We start from the raw sequence: 24,469 nt of genomic DNA on the forward strand, positions 1-24,469 counted from the left end.
TGTGTAAGCGGGGGAGAGGAATATTGCAAGACATAGGTGATAGATAGCAAGAAGACCTTGTCATGAATAATTACAAAGACACATCCTCATCAAGCCCTCAAGGATTCACTGAATTTACTTCTTGCTTTGTGTTACAGAAGTGAGAATTACAGTACCAGTATCACATCGGCGATTTAATATCGATCTTTCCCCAGCTGTAGTCAGGAGAAAATAAATGCCCAGGAGTCCACTCGCTTTGCTTTTTCCCCCATACCTTAACTGTAACCCTTGTTAAAGCTTCGAAAAACACGATCAGAAAAGAGGATTACACTAAAAATCGAAACAAAACTACATTGTAGATGTATTTGATATGTTCTGTAATAATCGTTTGTTTCCATGCATAGTGAGTAGTTGTTCATAAAGTCGTTGACGCTCGTGTTAACAGATAAACATATGAAAAATGTGCTCTGTGTTCCTGTAATACATTTTTCTGTTCATTTCAGTGAGATGGATATAATAAAATCACCTTTGTATTTTCTATCGTACAAAACAAACAAGCAATAAAATAACATTAATATATTAATTTAATTAATGTGCATAATGCGCGCCATAATGTTGAGTCAATGTGTCAATGAGTTTCATGTGTGCATATGTAGATCATTGTTTATCATTTAGAAATATGTTATAACAGTGCAAAGTTCTTTAAGGCATCTATATCCCATTCATATATTTGTTTATGGATGTGAGTGAGGATGAGTCTTACAGAACTGCACACGCTTGGCTCCCAAGGTGAACCTTGTCCCGTGAGATCGCAATGTAAACGACTCTTGCAGACGACAATTTGTTCACAATAATGTACATGACATGTGAGAAATTGATTTCACAGTAGTGCGTATAACACGCGTATCAACCACTGAAATCAAGACATCGAAATAAGAGAGCGCTCTTTTGGATAAATCATGATTTCGCCTGAAACTGATGTTGTAAATCTATCAATAGTAAACGGGAAGAGGGTTAGAATGTATACTATAGGATACCAGCTTTTATATGACAGCCAACTAAAATACCCAATTCTAGCAGCTGACAGCAAAAGCACTAAAATGGCGTGATATGTGTTGTAAAAATACTCGAAGATTACGCCCTTACAGCAAAATAGACTTGGATTATGTTGCAGCACTGTCGGATACGGATTGGACAGCTTTCTCGGGAAACTTTACAGTGGTGTTAGGCAGACGAATGACTTTCATTGCACACAGAAGTCCATGTTGGCAATTGGATTTGGACTCTAGAGCGCTATTTCCAGAACTCTACAAAGGAAGACATTGTACTTCATTCTGACTTTGGTTTGTTTGGAGACATAGAGACAAAGGAGCAGTGAAACTTAGGGATGCCACATCACCAGAAGACAGGAAAATCATTCAAAACTATCTTGACATGGATGAACCACAAGGTCAAGATAAGGTATTTATTGGTGTGATGCTGTATTTTCGTCATTTGGGAGAATTTGTGCAAAATACTTAGGTGGCATTGCTTTGAAATTCATGAGAAAGGTGACAGGGGAAAGTAAAACAAAACAAAAATTACTCTTAAAGTTACACGAAACCAAACCAGCTTCTCAGATAACTTGGAAAACAAACAAAACAAGGTGGCATCACAAATACCATACGTGGATCACATTGTCTGTTTCCCTCATATGCTACAAGCTTCAACCAAAGGTTTTGGCAAAGGCCAGTGAAGAACTCATTGAGATGTGGTCCATGACATTGTGATACAACACTTGGAAATAATACAACTGGTGACAAAATGAAATCCATTTCATCAAGGATAGGAACAAGATCATACACCAACCACTGCCAGAAAGCAACATTAATAATACTGATGAATAATACCACAACATGGGTGTGCAAGTTCACTTTATCTCGAGTTACCTTCGAATCTTTGAAAGGAACACAACAAGGAAAAGCAATCTCTGTAGGTTATCATTTTCTCTCTTTAGAGGTGCAAGGAATTATCTCTTTACACCCACTTTATTATCATATTATCAAACAAATACTTCAGATCATCATAATCATTCATTATTAACTGGGTCACATGTAAAGTTGTTCTGCTTCCCAGATTTCATCACAATTTCATTACAATTCAAATTTGCAGGAAAAAAAAAACACACTTAAGCATACATCTTCTCAATACCTGGTGCCATGTATTTTCAAACTAAACCTCATAAAACTTCTTCACTGTGCGAGTAAATGTATTAAAGCTGAAGTCACTTTGATCACTGGATGCAGCAAAAATCTTTAACCTCCTCTATCCCATCATGCTCAACTCCTCCCTCTCTCCCTCTCTCTCTCTCTCTCTCTCTCTCTCCCAATTATACCTGCAGTCAAATCAGTATTGTCAATTTCTATTACAGGCCACACACAAAAACGAGCCATAAATTTTTTGTCAATATTGGGGTTATCCATCATTGTGAATATTGGTGCAATCTCTACAAGCGATTAAAAAGCTACATGAAATGTCTGAAATCAGTGTCTAAAACAGCCGTAGTACGTCAGCCCTGCCTGAGAGTCCTATGAAAAGACCCCAACAAGTCAATGCATCAATGCAGCTATGCCTGTGTTTCAAAATTTACATGTCCACTCAACAAGATGTGTGACAATTTGACTTTTGACTCAAAAGTTATAGTACATGCTGGGTGGAGTATTTTACCTTGGCCTGCTTATAAATTGTCAAGCCTTATGTGTCACATGCACAAAACATTTCCTTGGCACAGCCTACATACTTTCCATACATTCATGAACTTTTTTTTCCAACCATGGACATGTTAAACAGTCAAAGAAAGCAGAATTCTGTTTGCTTTAAGGATGTAGCAATCTTCCTGCATTCAGCATGTATCATAAATCTCACATAATCTTATACATTATGTAGCATTCAAGATTAGCAACCATGGCGATTCCAATGTCCCAACACCAGCATCACATATCTCCATTATGCACTGCAACATATTGTGTAAGGTGAACTCTTTTCAAGTCACGAACACCTTTATATTGGGGCATTATGTAACACTCAGATGTTGGTGGATTAGTGATTTCCAGTTTTAACATAACACTGTACAGATAAACTCCTTTCAGTCGCAGCAGCTTATTAGCATGGAAACAACAGTATACCATTATGATTTTGAAAGGTATTTGCAAATAACATATGAATGAGATTTTTTTTTTTCACACACACAGGCTACAAGCTTTTGATAAAACTTTCATATTTTACCCAATATTATGTACATGTCATATGTGCATCATTACATCATTGAAGCTGAAATATACATGGACACTACACACGCAAGCAAAAGCATTCTGGACGGAGTCAACAAGGTATATTATAATCTACAATTATATGACATTGGCTATGTTTGATGCAGAAGAGTAATAGCTAATAAATAACATCCGCATCACATAAGTTTGGAATGATGAACTGAAATCTTTTACTGTACAGATCTACTTCATTTTAAATGTAAACAAGCAATCTACCTGCACCTGTCTAAATGTTTGCAGAAATATGGGAAAAAATAATTTGTCACATCATATAAACATTAGATCCCACTGAACTTTGAACTTCAGCATCATCATAGGAGAGGCATAGAATCTACCTACCTTGCTCCTGGATTGAACACATTAAGATATGCCAGAGTCACACTTATTGGCCTGATAGATATCACTGAAGGAAAATGGATTCTTTTCTTTTTCTTTGTTACATCTCACCCTGGTTTAGCTAACAGATGATTTTTGATTGAAGGACAATAGGCTGAAACACATAAATACCAATACACTATGTGTGCCTCATATAAGTTCTGTAAAGAGGTGTCACAGCACCAAAGAGGTCATGAATCATATCTTTGAAAGCAAACAAAATAGAGTATGAAGTCAATTGACAAAAGCACCATCATTTTACCACAAACGTACGCTAACTCATGCTATGAGAAAGCAACAATGCACTCTTCATCTTAGCCACGCCACAATTTCCAATGTGCAAGTCTCTTATTGGACGGATTGAGGAAAAAGAAGAAGAAACAACACTGCAAAAACATAGAATCTTACTAGTACATCATGTAAGCACTAATATTCACCAGACTCACTGGAATGAATGGAAACACAATAACATTATGATGAACACTATCTTTAAAAAGGACATAAACATCATTCATGTTGCACTTGGAATGAAAAACAATAATCTTTTTTTTCTGAAAACATGACCACACTTTCTGAGTACAGTACACTGATGTTAAACACCCAAAATTAAATTTCTGTCCAAGTCATATTTCTCCCATACTCAACATACTCTGGTGCAGAAAATGTACAAACAAACAAGGCTGTTGTTCAGATCATCAGTGAAATGAAAACAGGGAAGTGGAAATCAAAATTTTGAACACTTAATATTCCAGCTTCACAAAGCAACACCTGGCTCAGATCTGCAAATTCTTTTATAAGAAGAAATCCATACATACACAAGTTTGAGTGTCCAATTTAGCTCTGCAGCAATACATGTCAAATAGATGCATTAAGGAGAGAAGGGAAAAATATTCATTCTGGTGACAACTTACATAGCATACTGCATTATCATATTCAAGTATAATCTCAAGAAGTATTTGTTTAATTTGGCTTACAATAATTGATTATTATTTTCATGTATGACATACATTATTTTACTATATTGTTTTCTTTTCTTTATGTACCAGTACGTAATTTGTATTTTGCATATGGTTGCCCCTAGAACATTTGATTTAATAATTAGATAGATTTGGTGACTGATAAATCCCATATGTTATTATCATTACTGAGTTAATGTGACAGTATTAAGTGCTACTTAAACATTGGCAATATTGTGTATGAAGTAAAAAGCAAATCTCGGGTGATGTGTCATACAATCAAAAACTTATCCTGCATGAATCTCACAGATTTTTTTTTCCCTTCCTTTTTTATTTTTTTTTTTCAATTTCCTTTTTCCAAAGCATTCTTGGAATTGTCTTTTCATGTGAAATCTTACCTTTCTAAAAAGAGAAAGTGAATAATTCCTTAATGAAAATCACTTCTTCAAAGTAAACAATTTTATGTTGTGTCTATGAGCCCTGTGATGAGGTTTGAATTAATAAGAGGTTTCAATCCCCATCAGATCAACTGAACACTGAAAGGATAAATAATACCGAATGACTAGAACATCACAAGATTTCACCATGTATGCAGACATGAGTTCATTGTGTATACACATATACTTCTTTTCATCAGATTTGTATAAAACCTGATTATGAACAGGCATGATACGCTATTGCTGTTCATAATACTGCATGCACAGTATAAAACAAATCTTAAATGACCTTCTGCACAAGTGCTCCTCATTTTGGCATCAAAACAATATTACATACACCCAATCAAACTGTTAATAGTCTGTGCATAGTAAGCCTTTTTATATCAGTACAATCTCCTGTGACTCTTCCCTTTAAGACCTTCTGTGGTTTGACTACACAAATCGTATACACAGCCTAAAGCATCCACATTTAGCATTTATCTTACTGTTCAGTTCATACGCTAAAATCCAGCCATAAAATTCCATTAAAACTCTTTATAAAAATACTTGACAATACAACTAAACAAAATAAACATACTTTACAATGAGAATATAGTCTAAATATCATTCTGATAAATATTTTCTGGACTATCTGTACAGAAGAACAATGTGATAGATCTGTTCTGTTCAAGAAGACAATGAAAGCATTGTTCTAACACCTAATAAATTACTGCAATTAGTCACACATATCTGAAACTGAGACCAGTCTTTCTATGAAATAAACCTCTTTATTTCAGAGAAATAGCTTATAGTGTGTTGGTAAGTCAAATGTTTCTCCCTGGCATTCTGTGCGACATTATCAATACTCAATTCTTTTGCTATCTGCCTCATTCTCACACGACACTGTGTTTTCAATACCTTGCAGAAAAGCACCATTCCTTATGTCTTCTTGCCCACTTTGTTTGTTCTCTTTCAGATCCAATAAAGATTTTGACATTTCTCTTATGAGAATTTTGTATCATGCATTGTAATAAACATTCTGAAACTTTCCTGCATCAACTCGCAAAGTCTTTACTACCTGTGAAATCTTTCCTTGTCTTGGACAGGGCCAAAGATTTAGACGGTTTCTTTCTATCGCTTTCTAGGCTTGCATCACATGCCAAAAAGACTTTACACATCAGTCATCAGACTGGGAGTTAAATCTTCTGATGACATCGTTTCACACAAGAAAAGAGTACTGAAATGCCAACTAGTCTTTTTTTTTTCACAGATCTGTTGACTCAGAGTGACAAGGTTTGAGGTTTGCTGACACATTGACACATTGTCCCATTCATCAAAATATGACAAGTCAAGGTTAGTTCACTCAGCATGACACATGCTCTGATCTTTGGCAAATGTGATACAGCAAGGTTTTAGATTCAAAGTAAAGGCAAAAGCCATTTAATATGCGGAGAATTTACAGTACACTTCACTAAAAGTTTTATTGTAATAATTATAGCATGTGGACGGAAAAAAATAATGCTCATATATCAAGGTGAATTTGAAGCATTGTCATTAAAGCAAGTTTTTGAGGGATGGATAAATACATAACTTTCAAAACAGTTTAAGTGGTAACTTTTAATTATCAATATTGGTACTACACTGTATGTAAAATGTTAAATTTCTTTGTACATTTAACTGTATTACTGTAAAAGTGGTTTCTTTCACGGTGGTTTTATTTTCGCACTTTTCGCGTTTTAAGGTTGAACCGCAAATTTAACATCACGCGAAAATGTTTCGAAAAGTCGCGCGAAATTAACCATGCAAGGAAATGTTTTGAACTCGCCGCTTGTTACAACGCTGTTGCACACACACGAAAATTCCGCGCATTGCAGGTATTGATGGTATTGATGGTCAACACACACACACAGATTTTGCTGACCGCGAATTTAAACACACGCGAAAAATTCGGCACCAATGGAAACCGCGAAAGTATCTGTACGCGAAAGAAACCACTTTTACAGTATGACATTGGATGAAAATAATAAGCTCATACTAAAATGAAAGATTATAAAGGCATCTGTGTGTTATATACATGCAAGCCAAGCACAAAGCAATATATCAATAAATGCAAACAACTCTAGCAAAGAACACTTTCAAGGTTCAGTTCCTAGACAGGAAATTATCAGAGGTATATCATACAAACTAAGGCAGGTTTGTCTCTTAGACTTGTCATTCTCACATATAGATTATCCACATGTCTGCTAGTGTGAAAATGAAGAGGAAGCAGGATTAACAGCTGTCCTCTTCTACATGCCTAGCTTCTTACAGCAGGCTGGTAAGTTTCTGCCATCACATGGTTGAAAGTCTCCATGGTATTCAATGAACATTCTTCCATGAAAGGATAGACCATCAAATGTAGCATGACTTCTTACACAATAGAGTTGTGTCGTCACAGTACCATCAACGTCAAACAGCTTGGCTGACAAGCAGTAATGTCTTGGGCCTTGCAAAATTCCTTGCTAGCTCTCACACACTGAAATAAAGAGAGTGATGAAGGCAGCCTTTATAACTTGATCACAGGAGTGAAGACACTGAATCTCACTTCTACCACATGAGCAGCAGCTGAATACAACCATCTACACCAGGTCAAAAGGTCAGATGTCCAGGTCAAAAGGTCAGATGTCCAGGTCAAATGTCAAAGGACGTCATCCTCTGAAGCATCGAGGGGTTTCTTCCTATAGGTCCCAGGGGCTGGCTTCGTCTCCTGAGGGTAAAATATGATAGAGAACGCTGTGATACTTTTTTTCAAACAGAATCATGGCATTTAACACAACCAGATAGCTTCCTCACCACACTAGGCTCTTCTCTCAAAATACAAATCTTCCCATTTTCAAGAGGAACTCTTCGTTCAATACAACACAGACATCTACGAATACACTGTCATAATCCATACTTCTTGACATTTAGAAATAAAGATTCAATTGCTGCATAATATTCAAAGCAAATTAAAAAAATGCAACCAGACTTCTTTTTTCCCACACTGTGACAGCAAATCACATGATTCAGTCACTATCATGCTGTCTCATATAGTACACTTGCAGAAAAAAAAAGTTACTCCAGTGCTACATCACTTCATTGGAACAACTATGCAAGCTGTGACTTAAACCTAACGAGTCAATGACTTTAACACTCACTTCATAGCATCAGTGGTTCAACATACATTGTACTTTTGATTAGGGATTAAATCTAGTCATGAAAAACTTCATATCGTACCTTGATAAAATGTGACATCAAATTTATCTTGAATATAAAAACATAATCTTCTCATCATAGCAGAATGTCACAGTCAAAGACGTCATTCTTTCCTTTGTCGTAAAGTTATCATTGTATCAGACCATACCAGGACAATCGACGGCAATCATCCCTAGCTAAATACTGGTTAGTGATATGGTTAGAGTAAAAATCAGGATTAGGGTTAGGTTTAGGGTTACAGTTTGGGTAAGGGTTAAGATTATGTTCAGGATTAGAATTAAGGTTAGGGTGAGGGGAAGGGTCTGGGGTAATTGCATCAGGGGTACTTGCCCTAGACCTGTATCAGACAGCCCTCAAGCCACAAACAGGATTAACATTGTTTATGATGTAGCAGACCTATACCCAGTCTTCCTTTGTAAGATAATGTTCAACTGATTAGACTGCTGGTTTACCTGGCGTGGGGAGCCATGTTGTAGTACCCACTCTCTGCTAACACACTCTCTATAAAGTTCTGCATCTGTTCGTATGTTATTCCAATGTCTGTGTCGTGAGGGTCAACTGGTAGGTAGACACTTGCTGGAGAGTGAAGAGAAAAAGATGTTGTTGATTAACAAAAAAAAAACAACAAAAAAACACCTAAATGAAACATTAATCTTTAAGTCTGCCACCTTTTAAATTCACTTTAAGTACAAAACACTTTAAAAAATATGATCTCAAGGTAATACTGCACAACAACATTAAAAGAAAATCTGATTTACATTGTATGATACAAATCACACTATGGAATTGCACAGAAACTGACTATATTTGACTTAATTCCTCAAGTTCAGATTACTTGATTTTTTCAAATGTAAAATTCACATCCTATTCTTTGAAAAAGGAACAAAACAAAACAAACTTCATGTAAACAGTCACTGGCCAACAATAAACCACTTTGATGTCTCACTGTAGGGACTTTTCACGTCATGTGAAGTTTTCTATGATATATTGCTACAAATCATAGAGCTGAGATTTGTTTTGTGTTTCATGTCACAGACCTGGCTTCTCCCCCGTGACCTGATAGAGGGCCTCCTCTTGTGTGGCTTGTCTCAAGAGATGTGAAGCTTCTCCTACCCCAAGGTTGATATCAATCAGCTCTCTGGAACCTAGAATCACCTGCAAAGATGAAGGCAAAGGTAGGCTACTTCACGCTTATGAATGAGTCATATATTTTGTAGATACTGGAAGTGTTTCTCAAAAGCTATCAGCACATATTGTTTTAATTAGTGCATGAATAACAAACAGTAGTGCAGTCAATCATTAACCTACCACAAAATATTTACAACAACACACACCTGCATTCTGATAACCAATGTAGTACAAGAAATATTGGTTCAGAATAAAATGGCTATATCCATTGACAAGACAAATATATGCATACAGTTTATCTAAACAGCAAGATGGTAACAGATACAAAGAGATGATTATAGGTATGATATAAATTTCTTGCCATAAAGTGTTGAATTGCATAATATCACCCAGATCAGTATAGCATTCCCAGCAATCTATAAACAATGCTTTCCTCCAGCACATCACGCTTACCTTTTTGAGTTCACTTTTGAGATTGACGGAGCTGCTCTGAGGTGCAAACAACGCCCTCTTGAAGCGTTCAATCACCTTACGGCGAGGGTTTGGTGAAAGAGTTGGTGGCAGCTGACAGATGAAAATCAGTTTGTGTATGAGGTGTAGGATCTTGAGGACTGGGTCACTGATTTGACGCACCTTGCGAGGTGAGATCGTCAGAGTAGCAGCTGCTGATGCTACACAACAGACATAAGAAAAGAGATGTAAGAAAACCAGGGAAAGGAGAAAAAAAAAGAGATGGGGAACACACACACACACACAACTCATGCAGAAAATAACAAATTGCACACAAAAGGAAATACAAAAACTAAGAAATCATATACTTAAAATTAATACCCATACGAAAACATACACATATTTTCTCCCAAACCCCATTACTTCATTCTTTTACTTGTTATAAATCAACTCTTGAAGTATTAGATCATGCTTGTATAACTCACTTTAAAACGTTTTATAATACTATGTGCTTTCTTACATCTGCAAAAGGAGGTCTTAGGTTCTACTCCTGCCCCAGTATGTATGTCCATGATTTCTTTTGTAATGGCTACTACTAAAACACTGATCAATTCAGTGCTTGTTCACATCAAAGTACGACAATTTGTCAATCAATTGCAATAAAAAGAACTCTATGCAAGAATTTTATGAATTTGAACAAGAACTATTGTGTTCTTAACCAGCATCTAGTGATAGAATTGAAGAGCATGCACTTTACACCCCAGGTATTTGGGAATGGTCATCACGAATGGGTAGGAGCTAGTTGTTGATGATGCTACTCACGGGGCCGAATTCTCTGGTTGGCTGAAGTCTGTCTTCGCAGTGTTTCTAAGGATGACCCACTGAAGGCTCGATGTAATGTTGTGGCTGAAGGTCGATGTGTGAGGGCGCCAGACGGAATGTCTGCTGGAGAGAGAAGTCCCTTGGTGGCTGGCACACAAAGGAAGAAGACAGCCATTTGACTTCAACACAAACACTCTGGAGCTTGGACCAGTCTGAATTAGATTCAGTGTTCTGAAGTTTACATATCATTTCTATCACTGTACATTGATTACATCTACACAAATTATCTTTTGTGAAACCAGGGTGAGAGCCACACACAAATAGCATGCTGTATGTCAATGACAATCACACACACACTTAAATGTTACCATGCAATGGGTGAGATATAATCAGTCACACCACACGTCATATCCTATTTACTTCTGACACAGTAATGGTTCAACACTTTAAAAGCATGCTTCTACTATGTTACAACTATGGTTATAGAAATCTCACAGAGTTTTAGTTAATTTCACTCATTGGTTCATAAAGACTGGGGGCAAAGTAAATGATCATGTTCAGTCTTTTTTCTCCACAATGCACTTTTAATCCTTGTGGTTTGTGACAAATGGATGTCAGAGTTTTCCTGGTTTGCTATGATGAATGTATTCGATATTACATCCACTTAAAACTCGACAACACTAGGCATGCTTGCATTCAACCAGTGCTGTGTCATGTAGAGTGAGTGAGAGGTATAACACACCTGGTGACTCAGCAGTGAAGGGTCTCCTGATTGTGGATTTGGGGCGAGGGGAGTTTGGGGGGCGAGGTACTGTGCGAGTTCCCTCACTGTGACTTGATGTGGAATTCAGACTCGAGCCTAATGGGGGTCGATGGTGGAATAGTGATGAAACACACAACACATACAGGGAGAAAAGGTTGATGTGGGAAAACCCACATTAGAAAAGAAGAGGAAGAGAATGAAAGAAAAGAAAGGTGCAGTTTACAATATAAAGAAATGGGAGATGGAGGGAGTACTCTGTTACAAACACTGCAATCATAGTAGACACAGAGTTTTATCTTGAGGAATGATTAATCGCACACTGCACAGCAGGTTAAAACACACAATGCAATACATTCATGAAGACCATGCTGTCTGAGGGATGTTTTGTGTGAATGAGAAACAAATCTTACTGTCCTAAGAATTTTAATCCTCTATTTCTACTATAACATTCCATCTAATCTGTTTCTCTTGCATTTTAATTCCTGGCACTAGTGTTATGGTTGAACAGGGTAATGAGGCCTCTTATACAATGAAATCATTTCAAAATGCAGCGTATGAGTGTACACTTATGTATGAAATTATCAAAATTACATAACCGCTTTCGAAGTATTGTTACAATATCAATTTGACAAACTAGTTTCATTTTCTCTCCCTCTCTATTAAATCACAGGCCAAAGAAGTACATGTACCAGTAAACTTTAACATTCCAGTTATAAGCACTCAGTTTTCAAGAAAATCTTCATACAGTTTAACTTCATATGTGACCGTGCACCTCAAAACGAACATAAAGTCGCACACACTGATTTTGCGGGAGGACTGAAAATAAGTGAAATGGGTCAACCTAGCCGAACTTGATTTTTTCATATTTTCTGAAAGAGCGGGTCTTCTTTTACATTATGCTAAAATTTGGTATCATAAAATGGGCAGGAAAGTGTGTTTTTTTTAAGCAGTTTATCTCAAACATTTTTGGTAGAATAGTGTGATTAGGTGTGTCTTTAGAATCCCTTTTTCATTTCTGAAAAACCTTGTCCACACTCTTCACTTTCAACTCTAATAACTTTTGAAAGGATAGTGCTACTGCTTTGAAAGTTGGCATTAATTATGGACAGAATGTGTTAAAGAGGCATGCTTAATTTCAGTTTAATCTTATAATCCCTTCATTGTTGTTACTCTGGTGGTTTACTACCTGTTTTTTGTCCCATTCATCGCACAGCCAGCACGGTTTGGTAAAGATTAAGCGCTTGAATAGACACTGTATTTCAGAGCCTCTTTTCTCAGTTCACACTTTTCCTGAGTTTGTGCTTTCTTTCCAATATTTAGATAGGTTAGGAGAGTCCATTTGATTTGAGTTATACATCATTTTAAAGCTTAAAGTCTGCTCTTTCAGAATATGGTCTTAACTAAAAATTCATGTCTGGCAACTTTTTGCTTGTTTTGAGGTGCAGGGTCACATATGCTCCGTGAGTCCTTGACTAATTTGACTTGCACATTTGCTTTGCCACTGACCAAAATTAGTATTATATGATACTTTTCAGAGAGTAAGGCACTTGAGCTGCCGATTTTCATAACATTCAGTCATTTTTTGGATGTGTCTCAATAGTTTTAAGTACTGGTTAACTACTGGTTATCTTATAAACCATCACATGATATGAAGTCACCTGTGGTAGTCATGCTATGATGGGAAAGAGTCTTTGAGTGTACTCACCGAGAGAGGAGCTGCCTGAACTACTATCCAAACTATCACAGCCAGTAGGGTCATCTTCCTCTATACCACTCTCTAAAGGAGATACATACATCAAAATCAAGCCCACAGATATCAACAGAAATATACTGCTGTATGGTATCATAACATTCTTATCATATTACACAGGTGTTAAAGGGTAATTATAAACTCCAGTGTAGCCAAAATATTTTGGAATAATGAAACTAGATAGAAGCATTGAGGCAATGACAGTGGCACAAGTTTCGAGTGTACCTGGTGTCACACAGGACACTCAACTAACCTGTCAAATTGATTTAGTGTGTAAATATTGGTGCAAATTGCAAATCATAAACATAGAATATGTATCTATGTACAACATAAAACATAGAATATATATCTATGTACAACATATTACAGTCATATACAATATGGTATTTGTGCGCAGTTTTAATAAATAGGGCTAAATCATTTTCAAGTGCAAAACAAGATAAAAGGTAATTTCTATAGAAAGCAATTTTGCTACTTTCGATGCCACAGTACTCACTAATGAATTCATTCTGCAAAAAGTAAAGAACAGAAAACAAAACAAACAAACACCAAAAGCAGAAGCAAGTATAGAACCTAATTTGATAAAGCAGTAAGAATGACACCAGCCTTGCATCTCTCTCACCTGCACTCTTGTCAGTGTCTACTGCTAAGTGCTTGTTATTCAGAGGACCATCTGACAGTGGTTTGATGTCTGGTTGACTCCCTAGAGTACTGGATAACTCATCAGCTGATTCAAACACATCACTGCCAAGAGAAAACAAAGATAGAGGATTGCTAACAGGGAATCTTGCTCCTAGAAATGTATGACAAAATAGGACAAAAAAAGTGAGATGTTAGAATAAGTTTTAAAATTAAAAAAAAAAAAAATCACTCACTTTGCACAAAGTTCTGCTTCAGCAGAGATATAAGCAGATGGGATTTATACTTAATTTAACTAAAACAAACAAACAAACAAACAAACAAATCAAGAAAAGAAAGAAGGAGGCTGCAAAGACAACCTGTTCCCTTGTGGTATATCTCAGCAGTAGCCAATTTGAGAAGTGTTTGCAAAAGTATGTGAATACCACCAACATGGACAATCAAAATGGATCCTTGTGTCGCTATCAACTTTGGTGTTGCACAAGTCAAAATATAGCATCTCAGGTCTATGAACTGAATTGGTTTGTAATAGAAAACTCACAATAATTGGCAGTAAAAGCCCTGGACCAGTCCTAAACTGAAGGTAATGATATGTTTGTGTGATTTGTTTGTAGATGTAGCAGATTAGAGTTAGGGTCAGGGTTGTCCACTTAATGTGTTGATATGTTAGGTTTCTGTGCAATCTGTTTGTGTAGATTGTTATGAGAGGACCCCGGGATGAGATAGTGAGTAGTACACCCATGTGATGAGGTATGGGTTGTTTTCCATACTTGACATCCGAGTCACTCTTGAGGCTGGCTGCACCACCACTCCCTGAGAGATTCACTAGTCTGTCTATCTTCTCCTGGGAGGCAAGGAACAGGCGGTGGTAGTTCTGCATATTGCGTGTGGCTTCATGGTAATGCCTTTGGAAATAAACAAAGAATAAAAACAATCAAGTATCTTCTTTGTTATCAAGGATAGCTTGGGAAGGTAGAAACATTTTCCATCTTCCCACACTGAGAGATGGTGAGTAGGTGACATAATTTTTACCTCCCGCCTTTTCTTTGAAGTTTATGATAACCCCTTCCATATTTTATTTGTTAATTTCATTCCATAAACTCTTGAAGTGTTTGCAAGAAATGGTAGAAATAAAGCTATTATAGCTATCCTTATACACTTGGGGGGGGGGGGGGGGGGGGGGACTGATTCTTCTTCTCCCATCTCCTGCACAGATATACTTATATCAACATACATTTACATATTATGATGGATTCTTTCAAAGAAACCCAGAAAAAAAAAATTGGCACAATCACAAAATCATTCAATATTTTTTTTTCAATGAAATTCTTTCCTTAGGAGGTGGTTATACAATTCTCAGAGTTTCATGACACGTTGCCCAAGAATGCATACTTCTGAGTTCTCTTGCGTTCTCTCTCTAGCCTCTTCTCAAGGCTGATCTGGCTTGCTCTCAGACTGTCCATCTGTAGCATCATCTTGTCTGCAATGTGAGCCGCTACGCCTACAATGTCTGGTCGACCTTCAGGTTTTGGGTTCAAGCACCTTCAAGCAAAGTATGAAAGTCACATGTTATGTATTTTCTCTAACATCTGCAACATAATCTTGTCTGCAATATGAATTGCTACATTGTACTTCCACAATGTCTTGCTGGCCTTTAGGCTTACACACCTTCAGGCAAAGTACAAGGTCAAATGTCATATTGCCTCTAACTAAATTCTGTCTATGAGCAGTGGTCATTTTTATGTTTAGCTTTATTATGGAAATCTTGAAAAAGAATAAATATATGATCGCATGCTAACTGAGGCAAAGTCTTAACTGTTCTATTATGGTGCATCTAAGCTATTCAATCATCTAGTTACCTCGAAACATTTGAATCATAATTTAATCTGTTTTACAATCTTTTTGAAGTGTTGAAATAAATCACATCAAATCAAAATCAAATCAAACTAACAGTGTCAGGATTCTATTACAACTGATGACAGAAGGAAATAGCTGATAAAATCTTGACACACTGGTACTCATAACGATGTTCAGTGTGTTGTAGAAGATGAGGAGTGTACTGAGATTGCATATAACAGCACCTATCTAGTTCTCACCAAAAAGTGTTCAAACTAGTCCAATATGTCAGGCTGAGATGCAGAATGAAAATATAGCACATCAAGGTAGAGAAAGAGTAAAGAAGAGAATGGAGTGTAAATTTCTGATATTTTGTCTGATGAGGCTGAAGAGAGACAGCGGTGACTGACCTGTCAATGGTGCTGACCACCAGCTCAGAATATTGACCTTCAGGTATGGGAGCATACTCAGCCTCTACAATCTGTGGTAGAAGGAAACACCATACAACATAATGATTACTCATACAGCACTATACCCACAAAAGTATTTAAAGTGCTTAAGAAAAGTGAAAATTAAAATAGTACGAATACAGGACAATGCATATCAAACAAACAATATAGAACGTGCGCCGTACCGGCATCACCGGAGGGAGGCGCTGGTGGTGGTAACTCTTGACTTCGTGGCACAGACCTCCTGTCCACGTGTAGCACGTAAAGCGAAGGATGGATCGTGCTGCTCTTTTGAGCTCATGTTTATTGAACCACCGTAAAGTTTAGGCTCGAAAGATGCGTCAAAACACTTCTCAGTTGGTTCCGGATGACCGGCGAAGCAAAATTTCCTCACGAGAAGGAAAATTCCGGCGATGAATTTATGGAAAGAAATCAAACCGCGGAGCTATGCAGGAGAACCTCCTGTCATCTGGAACGAACGCGAACGTATTGCTGGATGCGCGTGCGGGCTCTCCTATTATTACTCTTTATGCATCGTAGTCTCTTTCGAGACTTCCGAAATAAAATATATTAATTTAAATATAATCATGAGACATTGGCTTCTATTCTCATCAACAATTACATCACACTGATAACATGTATACCTTCTTTAAACATTGAAGTTGACAGGGAAAAACATTCAAGTGTGAGAAAACTGCTTTAAAACATCATCAGACAAACCATACAAGTTATCTCACTCAATATCCTATATTAGGCTTTAATATCCATTAAAGATATTGGTGCAATAAAGTTGAGCTGCCTACCTTGCTTGCCAAAGCCAGCATGTTGGAGGAATAGAATGGGGGCTGTAAGGTTGACATCTGGTACAAAATACAACCTGCTGCCCACACATCAGCCTTCTCCCCGTAGGGTAATGATTGCACAATCTCCGGACTGTTGACATAAAGTACAAACACAGCTGAGTTAAGAAGACAGGCGCATACACATCTTAACTAGTTCTGTGGCAAAGTCTGTGACATTCTGATCGCCCAATTGTAAAAATTGTGCCTTAAACATGAAGAGCCTTGAAATCACAGGTGGTAGCTTTGTATTTACCATGAAAACAACTTTGGAGCTAAAAATTGAATGGTTGTTGCCTAGGAGCTGCTCAAGCTACAGAAATGAAGTGCAGTGCCTAATAAAGCCCGTGGGTGAGGTAAGAAGGGAATGTGACACCCATTATTATAGGAGACATTCAAGAAAACCTTGTATCTTGCTATACTTGACATACCTTCCCAACATTTGATAGCTGATGCCCATTTTAAACTCACACAACTTTAGTTCTATCCATTCCAATGATATTATTACAAGTGGATAAATGGATTGCATAACTGATGAATGACACATACATTGTACATGTAGAAGGTACAATAACACTAGAGCCATGTTATGGGTGGTCGAATAACCATGCTTTAGTACTTGCTGTACAGGGCCTCTTGTTAGGCCCCTCAAACACTCTCATGTTCAAATGCAATCAAACAGTCAAGACGCCTATTCTACTATCTGCCAATCATGTGTATGGTGAAACTTTATTTAATGAGCATCAATTCCAAACTAGAAAAACAAATGTATTGATTCATGTTAGAGAAGTACTGACCAGCTGTAGAGGATAGTTCCAACGACGGATGTCATCTTACTAGCATCAGGCTGCCTCTGTCTAGCCAGCCCAAAGTCAGCTGAAAGGGATCAAAATATTTCATTCTGTTTACATCACATCTCACTAACTATTTCATGTACACTACCAGGACATTGTTTAACAGGATTTAGTACAAAACTAACATAGAACTTTACTTTTAATAAAACATTATCAGTAATTCACTTTCAATTCACAGCAGAATATCATAATACTTATGACTCAGGTACACATTTTTGACATGCATAAAAAAGAAGGAAAGAAAATTAAATTCAGCTATCATAGAGGTTTGAAGTATCATAAACGTGTTAGCTATGATGAAATGACATCAATGAAAAGACAGACAAACTCACTGATGGTTACAATGATGAAATGACATCAATATTAACAGACTAACAAACTCACTGATGGTTACTATGATGACATCAATAAACAGACTAACAAACTCACTGATGGTTACTATGATGACATCAATAAACAGACTAACAAACTCACTGATGGTTACTGTGATGAAATGACATCAATATTAACAGACTAACAAACTCACTGATGGTTACTATGATGACATCAATAAACAGACTAACAAACTCACTGATGGTTACTATGATGACATCAATAAACGGACTAACAAACTCACTGATGGTTACTATGATGACATCAATAAACAGACTAACAAACTCACTGATGGTTACTATGATGACATCAATAAACAGACTAACAAACTCACTGATGGTTACTATGATGACATCAATAAACGGACTAACAAACTCACTGATGGTTACTATGATGACATCAATAAACAGACTAACAAACTCACTGATGGTTACTATGATGACATCAATAAACAGACTAACAAACTCACTGATGGTTACTATGATGACATCAATAAACAGACTAACAAACTCACTGATGGTTACTATGATGACATCAATAAATAGATTAACAAACTCACTGATGGTTACTATGATGACATCAATAAACAGACTAACAAACTCACTGATGGTTACTATGATGACATCAATAAACAGACTAACAAACTCACTGATGGTTACTATGATGACATCAATAAACAGACTAACAAACTCACTGATGGTTACTATGATGACATCAATAAACAGACTAACAAACTCACTGATGGTTACTATGATGACATCAATAAACAGACTAACAAACTCACTGATGGTTACTATGATGACATCAATAAATAAATTAACAAACTCACTGATGGTTACTATGATGACATCAATAAACGGACTAACAAACTCACTGATGGTTACTATGATGACATCAATAAACGGACTAACAAACTCACTGATGGTTACTATGATGACATCAATAAACGGACTAACAAACTCACTGATGGTTACTATGATGACATCAATAAACAGACTAACAAACTCACTGATGGTTACTATGATGACATCAATAAACAGACTAACAAACTCACTGATGGTTACTATGATGACATCAATAAACAGACTAACAAACTCACTGATGGTTACTATGATGACATCAATAAACGGACTAACAAACTCACTGATGGTTACTATGATGACATCAATAAACGGACTAACAAACTCACTGATGGTTACTATGATGACATCAATAAACAGACTAACAAACTCACTGATGGTTACTATGATGACATCAATAAACAGACTAACAAACTCACTGATGGTTACTATGATGACATCAATAAACAGACTAACAAACTCACTGATGGTTACTATGATGACATCAATAAATAGATTAACAAACTCACTGATGGTTACTATGATGACATCAATAAACAGACTAACAAACTCACTGATGGTTACTATGATGACATCAATAAACAGACTAACAAACTCACTGATGGTTACTATGATGACATCAATAAACAGACTAACAAACTCACTGATGGTTACTATGATGACATCAATAAACAGACTAACAAACTCACTGATGGTTACTATGATGACATCAATAAACAGACTAACAAACTCACTGATGGTTACTATGATGACATCAATAAACAGACTAACAAACTCACTGATGGTTACTCTGTCCTTCTCTCCAAGCATGATGTTATTCGGTGTCAGATCTCTGTGAACTATTTTCTTCTCCTTGTGTAGATATCGCAATGCTAACACAATCTAGAAAGATGGGAGAGCATTCATGAAATAAGACACATTCCTCAACATGCCTCTCAAGTTTATTTGCAGGATTTAGCTGATGTTCTTGGAAGGAAGTCACTAGATATTATCTTGTTTGAGACACCTGTGATAGATTCTAAAATGACAGATTTCAATCCACAATGATACCTATTATAAAATTATTCTTTCCTTTTTCGTATGAAAAAATTTTTTTCTAAAATTTGCAATACATTGAAGTTCTATATTTTTCAGTTTCCGAATATAACGACTCCACCAAATTTCAGGATAATCACAATAAAAACTCAAGCCTGCAGACTGCATAAAAGACAATGAGTGAAGATATAACAATGTCAGAGTTAGTAATATTTACTCTCCATTTATCACAACTTGTACAGAGTACAATAAAAAGAAAATACATTCTCAGTCCCATATAGTAATGGATGATTGATAGGCAAACATTACCTGAACAAATATATGCCATATCCTGTCCTCAGAGAAATGCTCTGCCTTCTCTTTCAGTGAGTTGAAGTGTTCATAGAGTGGGGCGCCCTCTATCAGCTCCATGACTATATACAGTTTCTCAGCTTGTGCTACAAGTGAAGATAAAACCAATTTACCTTGGCATGTTAAGCACATCACTCATACAAAATCACATGAATCTGAAGTGATACCAAATATGTAACCATGTAACCAAGTAACCATGCGAATTCCAACACACTCTGTGTCACACAGAAGGGTGTTGAAGAATTAGGCCTACACGAATATGTACACAAGTATCCTACATGTGAGATACAGCTAGTTATTGTTATTATAAATTATTTTTTCCATCATATGCTTACCTAGTCAGTATACTGCTTTGAACATCTTTGTCACTCATACCTACAATCTAAATACATAGTCTTTGGCTATAGAGCAGTTCATACATGTCTGCAATGTACTCAATATGAAATCAAGAGAATATTAAGCAGAGGAGTGAAGAAAATTCACACCTCAATGTAACCAATATGTTGAAAAAAGAAAAGAAAAGAAAAGGGCAAATTGAATATCTGTCACATAAGTTATTTTGGGAGTTTGTTTAACGACTGCACAAGAAAATACTACCAAATGGCATATGCTGATCCAATGACAATCAAGGTTAAACAATAATTCTATACTTAAGTACAGACATTTTGACCCAGACCAAACCAGAATAAAATGGAAATAGCAAAGATGACTCACGTTCTGTGAAGGTGCGGTAGTAGCGGACAACATTAGGATGTCTAAGGTGCTCCTTGACGATGGTTAGTTCACTGATGATACTTTCTATACTCTTCTCTTTCTCCTTGGCAGTCTTACCCACAGCTGGGTTGTTGTAAGAAATCTCCTTCAGAGCTAGGAAGTTACCACCAGCATTCTTCTTCACCTGAAAACATGAAGTAGTGAGATAATACAGAGTTTAGGTAACACAAATATTACTAAGATCTATGTTTTGATGTTATATCATTTCAAATCATTTTGACTTTGTTGTCTTATGAAAAACTAGTGAGAGCTGAAAAACTACAACAGTAAAGCATCTTAAATGCTTATCATTTAGAGTTGATAACATTTTTGGCAAGAATAATTCTGACAACATGCCTGAGCAAACATGAATCTATGATATGCAGCAAATACAACGAGCTCCCTAAAATTAAATGTGTGGCATAAAGGTCTGCGACAACAATGAATTATTTTGTTTATCACCATACTCCACCCAGGTTGACCTATAGTCACCAAAAAATAATACACTGCTCTAAGTCCTTCAACCTTACCTTGTAGACACTGCCAAAGGCTCCTGTGCCAAGATGTTCATACACCAGATAGCCTGAGATAGACTGACTTGGTTCTTTGTTCTGATTTGTCTCCTGGAAATTCACCTTGATAGCATCCAGCTGTTCTGACTGAAATGAGCAACAAGTATTCATTTGCATGTTACAATTCACCTAAATTGTAACCATATTAATAGTATCACTATCATTATTACAAATAGAAACTCAGCAGTGACATTCTTTTTTTTTTTCACATTGTTAAGTCTGATCATAGTAGAGTACTATGTATGAGGGGCATGGAAGTAGATTGTTCTGATATGGAGAGATTCCTGCACAAATTGAAGATATTACTTTTTAGGATATATCGTCATATGCCATTCTACTGAGTTGAATTATTCAACTAAGCAATGATACGTACACACATATAATGTGAACAATAGTTTTATTAAACTCATTCTAAAATACAATATCTCATGGTTTATTGAGAAACCTAACATGTATGGCTTCAGTGCAAAATTTTAATATGGTAATATGTTTTGTGATACAGTTGAACTACTGTAAAATAGGGTATATTCGCGGCAAGAAATTTTCGTGAATCGGAGCCTACGGCCTTTTCCGCAGCATGAAATTTTTCGCAAATTGCTGCTGGCATTCAATTCATATGGTGTAGGCAAGAACTTTCACTGTATGCATTTTCATTTCGCGAATCTTAGCTCTCGCGAAATTAAAATGCACATATGTACCTAATGTGATAACTCAAACATTTTTTTTTAATCATTACTCCCAATGGTTAACTGTGGATTTAAATCATTTCTATACTCTATATGCCAAAGATGATCATCCAAAGGAAGGACTAGGAAGGCAGAACACAAATACTTACAGGCAAGCCAGAGAGTTTTTCCACAAGAGGCTTGTATGCATTGATATCCCTCTGATAATGGCCAACATCAATGAAGCACTCAAAGAGATCAGGAGGAAAGAGACGCTTAAAGAGTCGTCGATTTCGCTCCATACTGAACAGGAACCTCAGGGTCCGGAAGGAGTTTTTCTGCACAAATACGAACATTGGCAGCAAAATGGACATTCTTAAACCAACTACAATAGCAATCTAAAGAGGGTCAGATTTTGACAATAATAAACTAGAAATGTCGCTACAGCGACTGGTTATACCCCCGCCAAACAACATTTCATAAGCTTTGGTCAAAACAACATTTCATAAGCTTTGGTCAAAAAACTGAGGAAGTAGTTAAATCCGCAAGATCTTTCCTTGATCTTCTGCCATTAATATGCCGTTACCATGGCAATGTACTTTCGGGTACTGTCGAAAAATGCGTCTTGCACATCTACAACCAAAGGCACACATCTGTACCAAGTTTCATGGAAATTGGGCAAAAACTGAGGAAGTAGTTTGCAACACAAAATTTTCCATCATTTTGGCTCATAATATGTGAGCTGTTACCATGGCAACATACATTTTGTCACTGTCAAGAAATGTGTCATGCTGACCTATATCCTAAGACAAACATTCAATATGAATTCCATGAGAACTGGAAGAACACTGATGAAGCAGTTTTGCCATGAAGCATTTTGCCCTATATTTTACCAATAACATGCCATTACCATGGCAACGCACTTTTTGCCACTGCGGAAATATGTGTCTTGTACATTAACATATTCAGATGAACATCTGTACCTAATTTCATAAAAATTAATCAAAAACTGTGGGAGGAGTTCGCGACGCAAGATTTGTACCCATTTTTGCCCATAATATGCCGTTACCATGGCAACGTACTTTTGGGTACTGTCAAAAAATATGTCTTGCACATCTACAACCCATGGCACACATCTGTGCCAAGTTTTATGGGAATCGGTTGAAAACTGAGGAAGTAGTTCGCGACGCAAGATTTGCAACGGACCGACCGCCCGACCGCCCGATCGACCGACCGTCCGCTGATTCCTATATGCCCCCTTCAAACTTCGTTTGGCGGGGGTATAATTATTACAGCAAGCTGTTACAAATTTCCACATACTGTAACAGTGAGAATTTTACACAAATGATTTTTATCTATTATTTTTTTTTATTCAGTGATCTTGTAAGATGGAGTATGCATGTTTTAATTCCACAGAATCAAAATATGTAGTATTACATAATAGCAAGCAAAAAAACTTTGCATGCTCTTATTGTCGCACTAGTTTGACATTGCGAGAAATGTACAATAGTTTCCACACTGCAGATTATCCCACTTTTACAGCAGACCTTTGTTGGGCAGTAATGATGCAAAGACAGAATATCTCTCCAGAGAGGACATGGAGACAAGTGGTGGAGAGGGGAGAGAGTCAGATTGTCTCACCTGAAGTGTTTGTGCTGCTTCTTTCTCTGCCTTAGTTGAAGCCTTATGAGGGAAGATCAGCATACCAACGATGTATGTCCCATTGTCCTGCATGAAAACACAAAATTGGTTTTATAATATCTTCCCCTTGTGATTGTTTGTCTTCAATCTAATTTCTCTACTCTGAATACACGACATCAAGTTTTGACTTTCTATCAGGGTGTGTCTGCCTTGAAACAAGGCTGTCAAGTCAAACCCTTGCCACACTCATAGAGTAATCATCCCTGTTGGTGACAGGGTGCGCATTTGCGGGCCATCAGGGGCATTTCATTTGTTGATAAAAACGTGCAACCGGATGCGAGAGTATTCTAACTTCCCAAAACACTTGCAAGTAACTCCCACTTTTGTTTCAGCTGCAATGGGACTAAGCACACTTCACACTC

General features: G+C 36.8%; 1 protein-coding gene and 1 long non-coding RNA gene across 2 annotated transcripts in view; one reads left to right on the forward strand and one right to left on the reverse strand.

Moving 5' to 3' along the window:
- Positions 1–1,025: 1,025 nt before the first annotated feature.
- LOC139711320 (uncharacterized) lies at positions 1,026–15,376 on the forward strand. The gene is made up of 3 exons (XR_011709511.1): positions 1,026–1,440; positions 9,304–9,443; positions 15,242–15,376. It is a non-coding gene; the product is annotated as an uncharacterized lncRNA (long non-coding RNA).
- Positions 7,705–24,469, reverse strand: part of LOC139711319 (serine/threonine-protein kinase Nek10-like) — a 30,816-nt gene continuing 14,051 nt past the window's right edge. Inside the window, exons 15-32 of the mRNA XM_071623219.1 lie at positions 24,048–24,134; positions 22,577–22,744; positions 21,700–21,828; positions 21,131–21,314; positions 20,375–20,502; positions 19,810–19,912; positions 17,742–17,820; positions 16,909–17,038; positions 16,067–16,137; positions 15,213–15,362; positions 14,591–14,725; positions 13,804–13,925; positions 13,137–13,208; positions 10,669–10,815; positions 9,850–10,067; positions 9,306–9,423; positions 8,721–8,844; positions 7,705–7,780 (exon numbers count right to left, since the gene is read on the reverse strand). Coding sequence (XP_071479320.1) covers positions 7,705–7,780; positions 8,721–8,844; positions 9,306–9,423; positions 9,850–10,067; positions 10,669–10,815; positions 13,137–13,208; positions 13,804–13,925; positions 14,591–14,725; positions 15,213–15,362; positions 16,067–16,137; positions 16,909–17,038; positions 17,742–17,820; positions 19,810–19,912; positions 20,375–20,502; positions 21,131–21,314; positions 21,700–21,828; positions 22,577–22,744; positions 24,048–24,134 — 2,241 coding nt within the window. The remainder of the gene's footprint in view (positions 7,781–8,720; positions 8,845–9,305; positions 9,424–9,849; positions 10,068–10,668; positions 10,816–13,136; positions 13,209–13,803; positions 13,926–14,590; positions 14,726–15,212; positions 15,363–16,066; positions 16,138–16,908; positions 17,039–17,741; positions 17,821–19,809; positions 19,913–20,374; positions 20,503–21,130; positions 21,315–21,699; positions 21,829–22,576; positions 22,745–24,047; positions 24,135–24,469) is intronic.

This window comes from Diadema antillarum, unplaced genomic scaffold (genome assembly GCF_040938485.1).
Source record: "Diadema antillarum isolate AM-2024a unplaced genomic scaffold, OU_Dant_1.0 seq00001642_RagTag, whole genome shotgun sequence".
NCBI classification, from domain to species: Eukaryota; Metazoa; Echinodermata; class Echinoidea; order Diadematoida; family Diadematidae; genus Diadema; species Diadema antillarum.